Here is a 17997-nt window from a genome sequence, read left to right as displayed (position 1 = left end):
CATGTTTATTGATAGTTTTAGAAGACATAAGGAGCATCGAACTAAGCTGCACAAGAATATATTACACAGTGTAACAAACATATAACAAAGATACAACAAAACTCAAATGAACTCATCTACATACATTAAATAAACACTAGTGACGACTTTACTCTTGACTACTGCTGCGTGACAAATATAGTGTATATGTGCTTGCACAAAATGAAAACAGTCAAATAAAGTGCTTAAACGCCCACATCAAATGTACACTGCAGTTTGCTTGAGTCTGGATTTGTATTTTTTTAAAGTAAATGCAAAAAATACATTTTGAGTCTTAAAATGTGAGATTGAAATCCTATTGTGCATTCGGACAAGTTAAAACCACAAAAGTAAGTGTGGTATTTCCTTCAGTCCCCTGGCGACTCATTTTCCAGGACAGCCGAGCCCCATTGTTGTGCTTCTGTTGCCATGGAGACAGGGTGGTTCCCTATGGGATTTGTTCTCAGGTACACAAGGCTGAGCAACAACATCAAAGAGATGAGTCCCGGCCTATAATCAAAATCAAAACCAGCTGTGTAAACATGTTTTACTTATCAAGACTTTCCTGTGTGAGAGATAGCTCTCCCGGAATGTGATTGTCTCAATGCCTAATGTACTTTATGGTAACAAGTCTATTTTTTAAGTCTGGAAATATCTCTCATAAACTGATAGAAAACAATACCATCTGTCCCTGTCATGTACCCCACGATCTGCTCATTGATTATTTAAGTCTCAGCCGAGCTCCTGTTTCCAAAACTGTCAAATAGTTTGATCTACCAAAATAATCCATGCAAAGCATCAGTACATTTTCCATACGGCTTCAGGTGGCGGGTGTCACTTCTCCGCAGCAGTCACCCCGGTCTTTTACTTTGGTGATAGAAAAGGCAGCACCGATTAAGGCATTAAGTCATCGAGCCAAGTGTCTCAGACAGGGAGGTAGAAATAACAGGGGTCAGTGGTCCCTCTGACAACATTGTAAAAGCTGCATTGTAAACTACATTTCTTAAAAAGATCCCATTACTCCCATTCATTAAAGTGCTGAATGAAAAAGGAAGTGCATCATTGTTCAAGCTATTATCTCCTCTTTACTACTGGACATGTTCAATGGACTACCCAATGTGGACACAAATTACACAATGTGGACCCTAAATCACTGTATTTTTATTTTTACTCAAAAGCTGCCTCTGCACAACAAGTGAGAAGTGGGTCATTATTTTTATTGATTGTTCTCCATTCATACTTAAACACGAATGGTGAAGTTATTAATTTAAGTGAATTAAATAGCTATAAATTCGCTTTCAACAAAGTTTAGACTTTTTGGCAGATTGTGTAAATCTGTTTTTAGGGTAACTGAAAATTACTTCTAAATGTAATTCATTTTATATACGAATACAACTAGAAAGAGTAGATTAGTGCCTACTAGGAAATATGATTTACGATAACTCACGTTATATTATTTTAGATCTTCTGTCGTTTTGCACTGAGGTGTATCTGAGCAGATGATCCAGGGTATTATCGCAGGATAATTTGCGTTTATATAATTATTCTCACTCATAAGCTGCCAGCTTGTGTACTGCTTGCTGAGCCGTTTTTATATATCACTGTTTGTTTTTTAAAGTGCATTGTCTATTTCGCGGCGGGTAATTTCTTCCCTCACCCCACACGTTAAGCTATTGTATTTATAATGGTGCATTTTTTCTTTTTTTTTACAATCCTCTCTTCCCAGAAGCCTTTGCGGCAGCTCATTGGTGCTAGCTGCTAAGCTAACTGGTTCAAACGGGTAACCTGTCACAGCCGGGAGCCGCTCACTCGCGCACCGCTGCGCTCCACTCTCTTCCGGATCGCTCTCTTTTGATGGGTAACGTCCGACTTTTGTGTTTTTTTATTTTATTCTCGAATAAACAGGCACGGAAAGCGTTAAGCCCGAGATGTCACGAGAGATTTCACCCACGTATCGCCCTAATGTTATCGAGCCAGTAGCGTCGCTCGCCCAGTCTTCCGTAGCGCTGGACGCTGGACGTTACATCCGCCGTGCCGCACACTGGCTCCCCCGCGGACGCCCAACGGAGAACCGTGACAGCCGCTCAGTCGGATTCATCAGCACTCACGCTAACGTTGTAGCATCGGCTCTCGAAGCTAGCTGGCAATAAATCGATCCGGGCTCATCTTGGACGTCATCCGTCGGCTGGCTAACGCAACGCTAGCGTGTCCGCGATAACCCGGTGGACGCCAGAGAGATTAGTAAACTTCACCAGAGTAGATAAAAGTGTTTTACCGGTGAGTGAGCTAAACGTGTAAACTGCCCGCCTTGTATCTAAGTTGATACGGCATAATGTCGTAATGCAGGTATTTGGGGGGCTTTTACTTTGGAGGGCACGCGACGCTGCCCAGCCATAGCTGTCCAGAAGACATCCGAGTTAAACAGTAACATTCGGGCAGTGACCCGAAGGACACTGTTCGGGGTCATTTGGTAGTTAATTTTTTTGACGTAGCACCACACGTAGCTGCGGTATTTTTAAGTTGTCTCTGTCCAGCACCTCCATTTACGAAGATGGATTTATTCATCATGCGGCCCAGATGATCTCGGAAACGTTTGTCCAACTGATGGCAGTCACGCTATTTGTCTGTGAGTGCCAGGTTATTATCCCGGCTCCCTGGGGGTAAATGCTTAAGACACACCAGCCTGCAAAGCCAGCGGCTTATGATCCGGTAGGATTTGCACGTAGAGGGACACGAGGGATCCCACTGCAGGCCACTGTGACCCGCAATGATCCCGAATCCCCTTGTTGACTTAACTTGTCAGATCAAAAAAAGATGTCTCTCACTCTCCTGACCTTTTGCTTTTTGTGACAGAAAATGGCTGAATGGGTTTTTGTTGTTGTTGTTTCTTTTTACCCATTAATCAAACATTTTCCCTAACAGCTGAAGAAGACCACTAAATGAGGATAGATGTTATTGCACCGGCAGAGCTGCTGTTCCACTGCTACTGAGCGAAGAATGACATTTGTTTCGTTTTAATTCCTGGAGATGCCTCAAGCATTTCAGCTTTGAGTTAAGAGAATTAAAAAAAAGCAGCTTTTCACTGCCAATTTGGTCCATATCTCGGCCTATTTCTCTGCACTGCTGAAGCCTGGAGGGCAAACCGATCAGAAGGGGGGCTCTGGCTGTACTAGAGTGGGGACTGGACCCAGAAAGCAGGCCCACAGTGACCGACATCGACCAGTGAGGCGCTGGAGGATCTTCGGGCGTGCTTTGACCGCACAGACTGGGATGTTTTCAGGACTGCTACTGACAGTCTGGATGAGTTCACAGAGGCTGTAACTTCCTACATTGGCTTCTGTGAGGACAGCTGTGTACCATCATGCACCAGGGTGAGTTACAACAACGACAAACCCTGGTTCACAGCGGAACTCAAAACACTACGCCTGCAAAAGGATCAGGCATTTAGGAGTGGGGACAAAGACTTGTACACAGAGGCAAATTACAAGTTTAGCAAGGCGGTGAGAGACGCTAAACGACTGTACTCTGAGAAACTCCAACAACAGTTCTCAGCAAGTGACTCTGCTTCGGTTTGGAGAGGCCTCAAACACCTCACCAACTACAAGCCAAAAACCCCCCACTCCATGAATGACCTCCGCCTGGCAGACGAGCTCAATGAGTTCTACTGCAGATTTGAAAGACAATGTCCTGATCCCATCCCCCACAGCTCCACCAACCTGCTGCAGTCCCCCTCCCCTCCCTCCCCCAGCCCATCAGGTGCTCACGCCTCTTCATCTATATCACCTTCCCCTCCCCCACCAGCAACGACCCTCTCTATTCCGGAGAGAGACGTTAACCGGCTCTTTAGAAGACTAAATCCCCGTAAGGCAGCCGGTCCGGACTCAGTCTCCCCTCACACCCTGAAGCATTGTGCTGACCAGCTGTCTCCGGTGTTCACTGACATCTTCAACACCTCCCTGGAGACATGCCACGTACCAGCCTGCTTCAAGGCCTCCACCATCATCCCTGTCCCCAAGAAGCCCAGGATCACAGGACTCAATGACTACAGGCCCGTCGCCCTGACCTCTGTAGTCATGAAGTCTTTTGAACGGCTAATCCTGACCCACCTGAAGTCCCTCACCGACCCCCTCCTGGACCCCCTGCAGTTCGCCTACAGAGCCAACAGGTCTGTGGACGATGCTGTCAACATGGCCCTCCACTACATCCTCCAGCATCTGGACTCCCCAGGAACCTACGCCAGGATCCTGTTTGTGGACTTCAGCTCTGCTTTTAACACTATCATCCCGTCTCTGCTGCAGGACAAACTCTCCCAGCTGCACCGCCCGACTCCACCTGCAAGTGGATCACAGACTTCCTGTCTGACAGGAAGCAGCACGTGAAGCTGGGGAAACATGTCTCAGCCTCTCGGACCATCAGCACCGGTTTCCCCCAAGGCTGCATTCTTTCCCCTCTGCTCTTCTCCCTGTACACCAACAGCTGCACCTCCAGCCACCAGTCCGTCAAGCTCCTGAAGTTTGCGGATGACACCACCCTCATTGGACTGATCTCTGGTGGGGATGAGTCCGCCTACAGGTGGGAGTCTGACCATCTGGTGTCGTGGTGCAGTCAGAACAACCTGGAGCTCAACGCTCTAAAGACAGTGGAGATGGTTGTGGATTTCCGGCGGAACAGAGCCCCACCTTCCCCCTTCCCCCGTCACTATTGTGGATTCCTTCCGTTTCCTGGGCTCCATCATCACCCAGGACCTCAAGTGGGAGCTGAACATCAGCTCCATCACCAAGAAGGCTCAGCAGAGGTTGTTCTTCCTGAGGCAGCTGAAGAAACTCAACCTGCCAAAGACGATGATGGTCCACTTCTACACGGCCATCATGGAGTCCATCCTCTGCTCCTCCATCACCGTCTGGTACGCTGCAGCCACAGCCAAGGACAAGGGCAGGCTGCAGCGTGTCATCCGCTCTGCAGAGAGGGTGATCGGCTGCAATCTGCCGTCCCTGCAGGACTTGTTCGCTTCCAGGTCTCTGAAGCGAGCTAAAAAGATCGTGGCCGACCCCTCCCACCCCGGACATAAACTGTTTGTGCCCCTTCCATCTGGCAGGAGGCTGAGGTCCATCAGGACTAAGACCTCCCGCCACACGAACAGTTTCTTCCCGTCGGCAGTCGGGCTCATCAACAGAGCCGGTCCCCCACTGACTGACTATAACACTCCACCGGTCACTCCCCCTCACACTGCACATGCCACTTTAACTGCAATTCATCACTTTGTCGTCACTCGTCACTTTGTTACTTGTCTGTTACTTGTTCGTTAGTGCACTTTAATGCTTAATATTTTTCTTTTTAACTTTTTAATATTTAAAATTTTTAACTTTATTCCCTTGTTTCATACTAACCCATAGCCTTATTCTACTAACCCATTGCATTAGTATTTCATTCTACTTTATTTTATTACTTGTGCACTGTTGTCTTGTCTGTCTACTGTCGCGCACTAACCGCCAAGACAAATTCCTTGTGTGTTTGACATATTTTGGCAAATAAATGTTTCCTGATTCCTGATTCCTGATTCGGGGATACTAGACTCCCTGTTTGAGCCCTGTCCGTTTTCTCCTTTTTCCTGCAGTGTCATTGGTTCGGACAGTTGAGCACAATGGCCACTTTGAAGGAGCCCACCGGTGTCTGTGGTTCGGCCAAAGCTGACGGACCGCTTGCCAGCTATTGCTGATTTAGTTCTCCCGTCCACTGCTGCAGCTTCGTTTTGCTCACCCCGGTATGGAGGCATCGCAGGAGTGAAACTGAACCATTATCTCCGCAGCAGCGGCTGCTTACCTTCCGTTTCTTTCTCCGCTGTTGAAGGATTGCATTCCGGGACTTTTTTTTTCTCTTTCCTGGGGAAAAAAAAACAGTCAAGGTCATTTTTTTTTTTTTACTCCAGGAAAAAAAGGCCGCTCCAGAGGAGGATGAAGTTGAGGAAACAGGTGACGGTGTGTGGCGGGGCCATATTCTGTGTGGCGGTGTTCTCGCTCTATCTGATGTTGGATCGGGTCCAGCATGACCCTGCAAGGAGACAGAACGGTGGGAACTTCCCACGGGTAAGAATAATGCCGGTGGTTGGAGCTGCATGCTAAAATTGCTTTTTCCTAGTTATCAATGTTATTAATGTAATGTACAAAAACATTATTATTTTTTGTATTTAGTTTTTTCAGAACATACAAATGTAAATAACTCTTTCGTTGTGTAAATATCTCTGGGACTGATTGAACTAATGCTGCTACTTGTCAACCTGGTGTAATCTGAAAGATTTTATTGCAGGATAAATGTTTTGTTAGGAGATGTTTTATGATCTCGTCATGTGATTTATGTTTTGTTTTTTGTTTTGTTTTTCTGTGCGTGGGTTTTTAGAGCCAAATCTCTGTTCTGCAAAACCGAATAGAGCAGCTGGAGCAGCTCCTGGAGGAGAACCACCAAATCATCAGCCACATAAAGGACTCTGTGATGGAGCTCACAGACACAGGAGCAGTGTCCCCCCGCGGCCACCTGCCATTTAGGAGCGCCAACGGTTCCTGGGTCCTTCCCTTTGACGGCCGTCCCACCTTCCTAGCTGTCAAGCCCCAGGACTGCCAGCTTGCTTCAGGCAGCCACAGTCAAGCAGATGTTCAGGTAAGTACGTTTTCCACAGTAGATAAAATGCAGAGCAGCTTATCGGCCGAATCATTGTCACTGCTATAGTTATAGGTGCTGTTCAATACTATGGACCGATTCCTTTGTTTTTTTCGTTCTAGATGCTGGATGTGCACTCCATCCTCAAGTTTGACAACCCTGACGGCGGAGTGTGGAAACAGGGCTTTGACATTACCTATGAGCCCGACGAGTGGGACAGTGAGCCGCTTCAGGTGTTTGTTGTCCCCCACTCCCACAACGATCCAGGTGAGCTGAGAGGAGATCAGACCGACAGGAAGGTTCCTTGAAAGCTGTAAGCGTCTCTGTGCCACTCTGTCCGTATCGTGAGACCTTAAGCGAGTGCGACCGCTTTCTTTTTGCCTCGTCTGTATAAGAGACAGCTAGTGGGAGACTAGAAAGCATTAAGAACTTGATTTATTTGTTTTCATTATTCTTAGCATAACACTTAGATAATTGACAGCTTAGACTTAAGCAATGGCAAACTCTAGCTATTTATATGTGGGACTGGCTGAGATTCCTTTTCAGACATCATTAAACTTGTCTACCAGCCTGCCAAACGCTCACTAACTTGACAGTTGTTGATATGTCGCCTGGCGGCAGAGACCTGCAAATTCGAATCTTGAATAATCAGAGCTGTTTTTGATTACACTTTTCTGAAAAGATTTGTTTGCCTGTATTAAGTTCCTAGAGTTCATGGGTGGCGTGTATTTCAACCAGAGAGCATATTGTCAGCTCACGCCGAAGACGTGTGAAAGCTTTACTGCTAATAAGCTCAGTTTAGTAAATGCAAAGAAGGTACTTTAAGGGTTTTACTGAACTGCAGGTAAGCGGCTCAAACCACTTACGATATTATAACGACTGCAGTGAATAGTCCTGTCCCTCACAACTGACAGCACACGCTTATCGGCATCGCTGCAGGAATGATGTACATTTCTATAAAATATATTAGGCTACAATATATGTCATAAATATTGGACCGGATATTTATGGACTGTGTTTTATGCAGGTGCTTGAATTCACTTTCTTTGAAACCACTCGGCTAAAAAGCTTTCTTGGGGGGGGGAATTAAATATGAGTTTTATTTTTGATGTGTTGCAGCGTTTTTGTTCCCCCCCCCCACAGCGTGAAGTGTCTTTCCTGCCCCGTCTCTTCATGCCACAATGTGTCGGTTTGCCAACACTTACTTATATCATTGCATTGGTAGGTTGGATCAAGACTTTTGACAAGTACTTCACAGACCAGACGCAGCATATTTTAAACAACATGGTGGTGAAGCTGGCCGAGGATCCTCGCAGGAAGTTCATCTGGTGTGAGATCTCATTCTTCTCCAAGTGGTGGGAGACGGCAGACGTACGCAAGCAGGAGGCCGTGCGCAAGTGAGTCACGGTTTGGAGGAGCACGCGGTCCGCCTCCGAAATACCTGCAGAACTCCATAATTAGTTCATGTTTCTTGGTGCCTACGGGACTTATGTGCAGCGTTGTACGCGATGGATAACAACCGGTGGCTCTGAAAATAGCTTGTTTGGTTAATGTGACTCCTCCTTAGGGTCCGGATTATCCTCACCTTGCTTTCCTAATCCTCTCCGTTCAACAGGCTGGTCCTCGGAGGGCAGCTGGAGATTGTCACGGGAGGCTGGGTCATGACCGACGAGGCCAACGCGCACTACTTTGCCATGATAGACCAGCTCATTGAGGGGCATCAGTGGCTGGAGAGAAACCTCGGTACACGATCTAAAATGATTCCTCACTTGAGCCTTACAGGTCTTACTCAGAATGTAAATGTCTCTTTACCTCTGAGATGTTAGAGCTTTTTTTCCATACCCCAATTCCTTTTATTACGCAAGTTAAAATGACTATATTCGTCATAAGGTGCGACAGTCCAATCTGCGCTCGTCAGTCAGCGGGTGATAGAATCCCCTGTGCTCCTCTTACTGCTCCCTGCTGAAGAGAATGACTTTCTAGTGGCTGCAGTCTTTTTACCCGAGCACGAACCTGAACTACCCGCCTCCTCTCATAGGAGTCACTCCTCGCAGCGGGTGGGCCGTAGACCCGTTCGGCCACAGTGCCACCATGTCCTATCTGCTCAAGAGGGCCAACGTGACCAGCATGCTCATCCAGAGGGTCCACTACTCCATTAAAAAACACTTTGCCGCCACGCGCAACCTGGAGTTCATGTGGAGGCAGTCCTGGGGTGAGTGCGCTTATCTTTGCTGAGCTCACAGCGGAGTGAGTCATCCCACCAGCCCTGTAAAGAGAGGGACGTTTCGGAAGAACGATCAGTGCGCAGAAACGTCAGAAGCGCTCTCTCTGCTGTTAATTCCCAATAAAATGGAAAAGCCCTGTTGGGTATTATATAAATATTATCTGTGGTGCTCTGTTCTTCTGCGGATGCCATTTGATCTTAAAATTGCCAGCCAGGTTTCACGTGTCACCCACACTCGGTAGAACCTGCCTTACGACCGCATTTCATTGACTCGACAATAGATGACATTGTTCTTCGCTGCTTCGACAGACGCCGGGTCGAACACGGACATCTTTTGCCACATGATGCCGTTCTACAGCTACGACGTGCCGCACACCTGCGGGCCCGACCCGAAGATCTGCTGCCAGTTTGATTTCAAGAGGTTACCGGGTGGTCGGATCAACTGTCCCTGGAAAGTGCCGCCAAAAGCTGTGGTGGATGCCAATTTAGCAGAGAGGTGAGCCGCACGCGGTGGTCAATCATGGCTCTCCAGGAGAACACGTTTTAGGAGACTTGTTTGTTGTCGAGTAAAAAAAAGAAATCTGCAAGAATTTAAAGTGGCAGTTGTTGTTAATTAAGTAAAAGCAAGGACATATTTATTACACGATGAGGCATTTGAAGATGTCAGGCTGGGCCTGTTCACTATTTTCTGACATTGCACAGATTGATTAGTTCTCTCCAGCTGTGGTGAATATGTTGACCTTTTTTTTTTAGATAATAATAAATGTCAATTCAGTTTTAATGTTTCCATTACAACGAGCAAACAAAGTCATTTGAACTGTTAAAAGTAATGCTGCGTCTGTATCAAGACTTTCCTAATGGGTCGAGTCAAATTTTAAAATAAGTAATAATTGTTTATGTATTGTCTTCAAATCCAGCATTGATCTTGTATGTATGTATGTATGTATGGTGAATGTTATTAAGAATGTTATTTGCATTAGCCAAAGTACAAAGTTGAACTTACGACAGCGACCTTAGAGGAGCGATGACCTGAGGGAGACCAACATGGACTGCAGGTGGTTTGGGGGATTTTAAAGGACACGTTTCAGTGTTTAATGGAATAAATCTGCTCCACCCTTCCTCTTTCTATGCTCATATTGATTAGGGACTTTGATTCTTCTTATGTTCTTCCCCCCCACACTCTCATTCAGGGCAAACCTACTCCTGGATCAATACCGTAAGAAGTCCAAACTTTACCGCAGCAAGGTGCTTCTCGTGCCTCTGGGGGACGACTTCCGCTACGACAAGGCGCTGGAGTGGGATCAGCAGTACACAAACTACCAGAAGCTGTTCGACTACATGAATTCTCACCCAGAGATGCACGTACAAGTGAGAATACCATTTGTCTACTCTGACTCTCTCAACATATGGTAGATGGGTCGCACAGAAAGATGCTTCTTTCTTGTGTTAATGAATCATGCAGTGGGATTGAAACTCGAACAAAGAGTCTGTCACATCTCAATGTTTGGCTCAGAAAATGCCGTGTAAGATGAAAGGCACAAATTCTCTTCTTTCCCCTTCTGTGCAGCCGTGTTTTTGAGAATTGTTTTTTTAAATAATATGTCACGTGTCTGCCTGCTGATCCAGGCTCAGTTCGGGACTCTCTCAGAGTACTTCGACGCTGTATACAAAGCATACGATGTGGCCCAGGGGGCCAGACCGCCAGACTACCCAGTGTTCAGTGGAGATTTCTTTTCCTATGCCGACCGGGAAGACCACTACTGGACTGGCTATTTCACCTCTCGGCCCTTTTACAAGAGTCTGGACCGTGTGATCGAGTCAAATCTCAGGTGAGGCACATGTAGTCACAGTCCCTTGCAACCCGCGGGGGAAATGTCTTTGTACGATCGCACAAATGGTTTATTGATTGTTCCTTTTAACTCTCATCATCTCTTCATGTTTCTCTCAATTATGAACAATCAAAATAAAGGCCAAACATCAACAACCTACAATGCATACATTAACACAGTGTTTTTCAACCAGTGTGCCACGTGTGCCGCGAGAGGCTGTCAGGTGTGCCGTGAAAAAAACAAATCATTTTTTACATACTGTCACTTCATTGGTGAAAAAAGAGCCAACTTGTGTGTTTGTGTGTGTGTCGTCGCGCTGTTAGTGGTATGAAGGCTCAATACTCCCCTCTGCCTCTGGGTGGCGCTACGCAGCGTAATTAATAGGAAGATTTGCTGAGGCGACAATTTAAAAAAGTGAGATTTAAGGTCGGCGCATGTTTCTGCGTCGTTTCAATTCATGTTTCTGCGTCGTCGCACTCGTTTCACTTCATGGTTCTGCGTGTGTTGCAGAGCAATTCACCGCCAGAACAACAAGCATGGTGACGTGTTTTGTTGAAGACGACCTAGAGAGTCACGTCTATTTATTTATTTGTTTATTTATTTATCACAGACGTTATTGCCCCGTGCATCGCCACTGCTGCTTTTCATCAAGGACACATTTGTCCCGTATTTTCCTCCACAACTTTGTTCCTCTCGACCGGCAAACCGGCGTCTGCGGCGATCTCCCTCCGTGAATCCAACCCGCTTCCACAACCCGCCAATGACGGCTTGTATAAGCGGTCATATTTACGCATTTCTTCCGACAAAAGTTCTTCAATCTGCTCCGTTCTCTCGTAAACATTCTTCGTGTTAATAATGGCGGTATCGGGCTATGAAAGCGGAAATGTGAGACTCTGTAAAGGACGCAGTTAGCGGACCAATCGCAGCCTGGTGCGCTGCGGGAGGCTGCGTCGCTTTGGCTCGACACACGCAAGGACGCAAGGAGGTGTGAAAAGCGACGCAAGGGACAACGCAGAAGCATAAATCCGGCTTAAGAGATACCTGGGCATAAAGCCTGTGCCATCTTGGCATTAGGATGATGTTAAGTTTAATAAAACACAACAAATAGAACACGCGTTTCCCTGATTTCTTAGAGTATATTATGCTCATGCTGAAACTATGTTTGGGATTGGTTTTCATATCATTTCCGGTTGTTGGTGTGCCCTGAGATTTTTTCAGTGTCTTAAGTGTGCCTTGACGCAAAAAAGGTTGAAAAACATTAACATACTAAAGTCCCCTCATGAGCATGTTGCACAGATCCCAGGAGCACATTTCCGATCAATTTTGAGGGAAAACAACATCTGTTAAGGTTCAAGTTAAGCAATGAAATAAAACCCGCCTTGAACCGGCTGAGCCAAGCTACTAAGGGGCTCCTCTGTCGCTCTTCATCTCCCTCAGGGGGGCAGAGATCCTCTACAGCTTGGCGGTTGCGAACGCTCGGCACGTGGGCATGGAGGGGCGCTACCCGGTCTCCGATTACGCCCTGCTGGTGGACGCGCGGCAGTCCGTTGGCCTCTTCCAGCACCACGATGCAATCACCGGCACCGGCAAGGAGAACGTTGCCACGGACTACGGCAACAGGTGAGGAAATAAATGGCTTAACGGCGCCGGCGTCTCCTCCTGTTAATCCTGTGTCTCCGCCGCTCCTTCACAGTCGCCCGTTCAATAGTGTGAAGCAGAGTGACGAGCTGCGACTGCTGCAGTCAGCCATTGATTTATTTATTTTTTCTTTCTTCTCCTCCCTAGATTACTGCGGGCACTCATTGGTCTGAAGAGGGTAATCATCAACGCTGCTCATTTCCTGGTGATGAAAAACAAGGAGTTTTATCGCTTTTACCAGACGGAGCCCTTTCTGGAGACGGTAAGAGGAAACACGGCGCGACGCTTCCCCCCCACTGTGTAATAAACTGTTTCAATAGCATAGACGGAACTAAAATATCCAGGTTTCTCAGTTTGTTTCCTGTTTTTATGTTTTTAATTTTTGTAGGATGACAGACGTGCAACTCAAGACTCTCTACCTCAGAGCACTTTAATCGAGCTGGATCCATCAGGGCCGAGGTATTATTCCCTGGACATCTTTAATCTTCCCCGTCCCCCATCCCGTGCTTCCGATGGATCTTCTTTCCCTTTTTTTCCTCTCCCAGGTACCTGGTTCTGTTCAACCCCGTCGAGCAGGAGCGCCTCTCTGTGGTGACGGTGTTGGTCAACACGGTCCGGGTGCGCGTTCTCACCGAGGACGGACAGACCCTCCCCGTGCAGCTGAGCGCTCAGTGGAGCTCCGCTAGTCAGATGAGCGCCGAGGTATTTGAGGTAAGCGAAGAAATCCATTTCAGTGACGGCAGCACCATGTTAAGTTTCGCCGTGTGAATAGATGCTTTTATTCCATCCACCGTCCGTCCAGGCGGCATTCATGGTCCGCCTCCCACCGCTGGGCCTGGCTGTGTTCCACCTCTATGACTCCCCCGACTCGCCCATGACGCTCCGCTCTGACACCCTGCTGCGGCTGTCCGGTCGGAGCGTCACCGCTCGGGCCGCCGACCCGCTTCCTGTCCGCTCTCAGCAGTCCGACCCTCAGACCTTCTACGTTAGCAGCCAGTCTCTGACTCTGGGCTTCTCTGGGGCCACTGGCCTTCTAGAGGTTTGTGTGTTTCGTTACCTTTTTGGTCTTTTTGGAGAGTAAATGAGCCTGATTTCCCAGTAAAAACTTCAAAGTACTTATGGAATGTCTCGTTGCTGCTCAAACAACCTTTCATCTCTTTTCTTTAATGCTGTGCTCTTTATATTGCATTTCTATTTGCAGAGTATCAGGCGGAAGGATGATCCTCAGGAAGTGAAGGTTCAGATGCAGTTCGTCGTCTACGGCACCCGTCCCTCTAAAGACAAGAGTGGCGCCTACCTGTTCCTGCCTGATGGGAAAGCAAAGGTATTCTTGTCTGAGAGGTTTATTTGCCTCCCAGAAGGCTTTGATAGCGTCCTTTGTGTGTTGTGGGTTTGTCTCATGTTGGGGTGCTCGGGGGGGGGGGGGGGGGGGGGGGTGGGGGCAGGCAGACTGGGTGCTGCTTTATCTTTTCTTTGTTTTTAAAGACAACGGAGCCTCAAGGCTTTGCAACTTTACTGTATGTCGTCAACCATTCTATTGATGGCTCCTTTTAACTTCTCTCTCCTTCAATTTTTAGCACAAATTGCGCTCACGTCTGCCCCCCCTCCGTGTGCTTTCAGCCTTACAACCAGAAAGAGCCACCCGTGGTGCGCGTGGTGGAGGGGCCTCTCTTCTCGGAGGTGGTGGCCTTCTACCAGCATTTCCAGCAGACCATTCGCATTCACAATGTGCCAGGTAATCATCAAAATGCATACAACATGGGCCAACATCCGACAAAATGCCAATTCATGATTCAACTACTTTGTTCCTGTGAGCTACTTATTTATTTTTTTTACTTCGAGGAGGCAAATATAAATGCTACTATTTGTCAAGATATTGGACAATTGTCAATTGGACAATTGGACAATTTTGTATTTCCAGGTGTAGATGGTTTGTCAATAGAAATCACCACCCTGGTGGACATCAGAGATCAGACCAATAAGGAGCTGGCGATGCGACTGGTCACTGACATCCAGAATGGGGACGTCTTTCACACAGATCTTAATGGCTTCCAGGTTAGAATACTGTTCTTTGCATAGTATGGCATCTTACCAGATGGTGTTTGTTAAATAACCCTGAATGTCGTGACATTTATCTCAAGTCAACTATCTACCACATCTTTCCTCGCGCGTCCTTCTGCGTTGCATCTCTCCTTGTAGATGCAGCCCCGCCGCCACCACCTGAAGCTTCCCCTGCAGGCCAACGTTTATCCCATGTCCAGCCAGGCGTACATCCAGGACAGCCATCACCGCCTCACGCTGCACACGGCTCAGTCGCTCGGCGTCGCCAGCCTGGAGACCGGTCCGTATTACGTTACGTGTCATCCAATGGTGTCATTTGTTTTCATTCCATTTTTAATGAAAGTTGTCTGCGATTCGCGCTCTGCTTCCTCGTTTACCCTCTCCAGCCCCGCATGCGATGCGTTAAAGCAGTTTTCCTCCATTCTACTTGATAATGCTCTCACGTTTAATGTACAGAGCTTTTTATCATCGTTCAGCAAATAACGGAGCCGTTTTGTAAAAGGACAAGTAGCTCAGAGTTGGTCTTCATTGACTGACGTCTGGACGTTCAACACTCAGGTCAGCTGGAAGTGATTATGGACCGGCGACTGATGCAGGATGATAATCGGGGGCTCGGTCAGGGCTTGAAGGACAACAAGAAGACAGCCAATCGCTTCCGACTGCTGCTGGAGAGGAGATCGACGGGCAACAAGGTCGGTAGAATGAGCTGTCCTTGATAGTCTCACCAAAAAGGACTTTTTATAAGTGTTTTTTTCCTCTTACATTCTGTGTTCATTAACACCCGTTGTTACGTCTGCGCTCATTACGCCCGCATCTGTCCATTTGTTGTTCTCCCTCACTTTGCTTACCTTCTTTGTTTTTTGTTTTTCTCACTCCATTACCTTCAGCACGATGGCCTCTTTGCCAAACTCTCGTCCTTGTTTCATTATTACCTCTCCAAAGTCTTGAGTGCCAGGGTTCAAGAGGTAACGCTGTTGGCGCTCGTCACCGTCTTTCCTGTAGCACAAGTTCCTCTTCTTTTTTTTCCTTTTTTCGTCACCCTGGTAGCTCTAGCAAAACCAGTCCACTTTTTACGCGAGCACCGGTGAACGTAACAATGTCATCTATCAAGTAAATGTGTTCACATTGTGCAGAGAATGGAAAGCATTGATTGCACTTTAATCATACAGCTCTATGCCGAAACTCCTGAGGGTGTTTGGGATGAAGTTGCCAACACTAATGCTTTTAATAAAAAAAAACACAGCGGTGCTCTGGCTGTAATAAATCCAATACAGATAGATCAGTACTCTTTCTGTTTGGTCTAGAATTAGAAGTTTCCGTTGTTCTCTGATGCCGTATTTAGAGCCTCTTCCTCGTAACGACAAAACACCGAGACCAGAGGTGTGACATTCATATCGTTGTGGCTTGAATTTGTTTCTGCCCTCCCGCAGATGATGGACCGCGAAACGACCAGCTTCCCGTCTATACTCAGTCACATGACCAACTCCTTCTTAAACCACAAGGTCCTGGCGCTGCCCGTCCTGGCAAAAAGACGCGGCATCCCTCCCTTGCAAACCTTCGCCCCTCTCAAGTCCATCCTGCCCTGTGACTTCCACCTGCTGAACCTGCGCAGCATCCAGAGTCAGGTGACGAGACGAAAACAAGAACGTGGTCATTTGGCTGTGTTGACCTTCGAATTGACACGTGTCTCCTGTGTGAGCTGCAGGACCCCCAGTCTCCATCTCCCCACGCAGCTTTGATTCTCCACCGGCTGGCGATGGACTGTGGGCTGGACGCTCCAAACCTCGGCATCAACTGCACCACCACGCAGGGACAGGTGATTTTCACTCAATGTCTCAGTCATTTTTGCATTCGCAAAGGTTCGTAACCAAGTAATTTACTTAAAGGTGCTTAACTGCATTGCCTCCATATGGCTCTCAACATAGCAACAACTTTAGAGTTGATAATAAAATGATTCAATCCTGTATTTTCTTTCTTTAAGTGTTGTTGCTACTTTCTAATGGTCTGAATAGTCATTCCACAATTAGAAGTGTTAGTTTGTTTTACCTCCTGTAAGCTAAGCTGCCTTTCCTCTGTGCAGCTGAGCGTATCGGGACTGTTCAAGGACCTGGACCTGCAGCTGCTGCAGCCCATGTCCCTGACGCTGATGCACTCCAGCACGCCTCTGGCCAACGACTCCACCATCAGCCTGGATCCCATGGAGATCTCTGCCTTCAAGCTCAAGCTGCGCTAAGCTCCGTCGGGACGAAGAGAGGAAAAATAAAAAATAAAAAACACCGGACTCCTTGCACCGAAAGAACCGGGCCAGCGGCGGCCACAGACTGGTAACAAAATAGGGTCTGGGTCCCCCTGTTTTGTCAAGCAGAACCATGAACTCTGCAGCTCAGAGAAAAGGGGTCCACTGTAACAGGGCTGACTGCACAGCAGGGGGCAGGCAACGGCAGTTACCGTGGACAACTCCGAGAGCAGCAAAAAAAAAAACCCGGTGAACAGCTATTAGACAACAAGGAAGACTGCCAGAATCGCTCATCAGACACATCCGGGTGTCACCTGGTTCTGCTTTGTAAGATCTTGTGTCCTTTTTCTATCTTTGCTCCATCCTGGACTGAACTTCTGAATGTAAATTTCCCAAAAGATGTGTGGGTGGAGGGCTGCGACTGGTGCAATTTACAAAGCTTTATTTGGGTGGGTGGGTATGTTTATTTTGTTCATGGATGCAATTAAGAAGACACATCACAGTGATTTTGTTTTTATACTTCTTTTTTTTGACAGACTTTAATGCAGCGAAGCGAATGTGTGGTCTCTGCTCGCGAGGAGACCCGTGCTGCAGCTCTTGAAGCTCTTTATCGTATGTCTGAGTCCATCGGTCACTAGTAATCATTAATCACATTCAATGACTTTTACATCCTTTTTGCTGGATTTTCTTGTCGATAGTCGACAGACTTTCTTTCACTTCACTTCTTTTTCCCTCCGTGAGCTTCCTCTTTGCTGGTGAAAAAATGGCCCATTTCAAAGTTTGTGTCATTCCTGTGCTCGTACTTGACTGCTGCCAGAGTGTTTTGTGGACTATTCAAAGACTCAACCTCGTAACCACAAGGCAGATAAATCTGTATGAGAGTATGTTGTGAATATGCGAGGAGTTTTTTTTTTGGTGGTGTATTGAGATTTACAGTGCACACTATCAGGGACCATTCTTGGTACGTCTGTGTCATCATTGCGGCACAGAGGGAGATTCCCATTTGAGATGAAGAGAAACAAAAAGGTTTGTTCACCCAATTAAAAATGATCCGGTCATTCAGATTGGGTTTTCAAATATCCATTCAGAGCTGCCACTGTTTTAATTTAGTCTATGAAATGGCAGGAAAAAAAAGTGTAAAACGCACAAGTTGTTATTTTTAATGACTTGTTTTGTACCAACAACAGTCCAAAACATGAGGACATTAAAGATTTTCAAACTGGAAAGTAGCACTCATCATTTTGAGAAGCTAAAATTGCAGATTTTGGATGCATTTCCTGCTTGTATGTAAGAGTATGAGGAATTATTGTATACAGCTATTAAATTATATATGTAAAACC

The 17997-nt window shown here is 46.9% G+C and overlaps 1 protein-coding gene across 4 annotated transcripts; it reads left to right on the top strand.

Annotated features, from left to right (window-relative positions):
* The first annotated feature begins 1751 nt into the window (after nucleotides 1-1751).
* LOC120812180 (alpha-mannosidase 2x-like) lies at nucleotides 1752-17997 on the top strand. 4 transcript variants are annotated; one of them, XM_040167972.2, is made up of 24 exons: nucleotides 1752-1876; nucleotides 5633-5779; nucleotides 5945-6101; nucleotides 6412-6669; nucleotides 6792-6936; nucleotides 7895-8066; nucleotides 8285-8412; nucleotides 8708-8881; nucleotides 9203-9389; nucleotides 10084-10261; nucleotides 10520-10722; nucleotides 12160-12342; nucleotides 12508-12622; nucleotides 12749-12819; nucleotides 12906-13071; nucleotides 13163-13399; nucleotides 13562-13684; nucleotides 13981-14095; nucleotides 14282-14415; nucleotides 14560-14701; nucleotides 14980-15113; nucleotides 15852-16046; nucleotides 16127-16237; nucleotides 16502-17997. In XM_040167972.2, exons 3-24 carry the CDS (start codon nucleotides 5970-5972, stop codon nucleotides 16652-16654), a joined length of 3456 nt encoding a protein of 1151 aa, XP_040023906.2. In that variant the 5' UTR covers nucleotides 1752-1876; nucleotides 5633-5779; nucleotides 5945-5969; the 3' UTR covers nucleotides 16655-17997. The 4 variants fall into 4 exon arrangements, with proteins under 4 accessions (XP_040023906.2, XP_077953738.1, XP_077953739.1 ...); XM_078097613.1 differs by lacking the exon at nucleotides 1752-1876 and adding an exon at nucleotides 15309-15386 and having other exon boundaries at nucleotides 5032-5779; XM_078097612.1 differs by lacking the exon at nucleotides 5633-5779 and having other exon boundaries at nucleotides 1759-1876.

Source organism: Gasterosteus aculeatus, chromosome Y (assembly GCF_964276395.1).
Source record: "Gasterosteus aculeatus chromosome Y, fGasAcu3.hap1.1, whole genome shotgun sequence".
Lineage (NCBI taxonomy): Eukaryota > Metazoa > Chordata > Actinopteri > Perciformes > Gasterosteidae > Gasterosteus > Gasterosteus aculeatus.
This window is presented reverse-complemented; position numbering and strand designations above follow the sequence as displayed.

Bases quoted from the DNA above. Each gene is read 5' to 3' on its own strand.
- LOC120812180 (XM_078097613.1), top strand. From the start codon at position 5,970: ATGAAGTTGAGGAAACAGGTGACGGTGTGTGGCGGGGCCATATTCTGT. The intron at 10,262-10,519 runs GTGAGAATACCA...CTGCTGATCCAG, and splicing joins ACCCAGAGATGCACGTACAA to GCTCAGTTCGGGACTCTCTC. The intron at 12,623-12,748 runs GTAAGAGGAAAC...TAATTTTTGTAG, and splicing joins CGGAGCCCTTTCTGGAGACG to GATGACAGACGTGCAACTCA.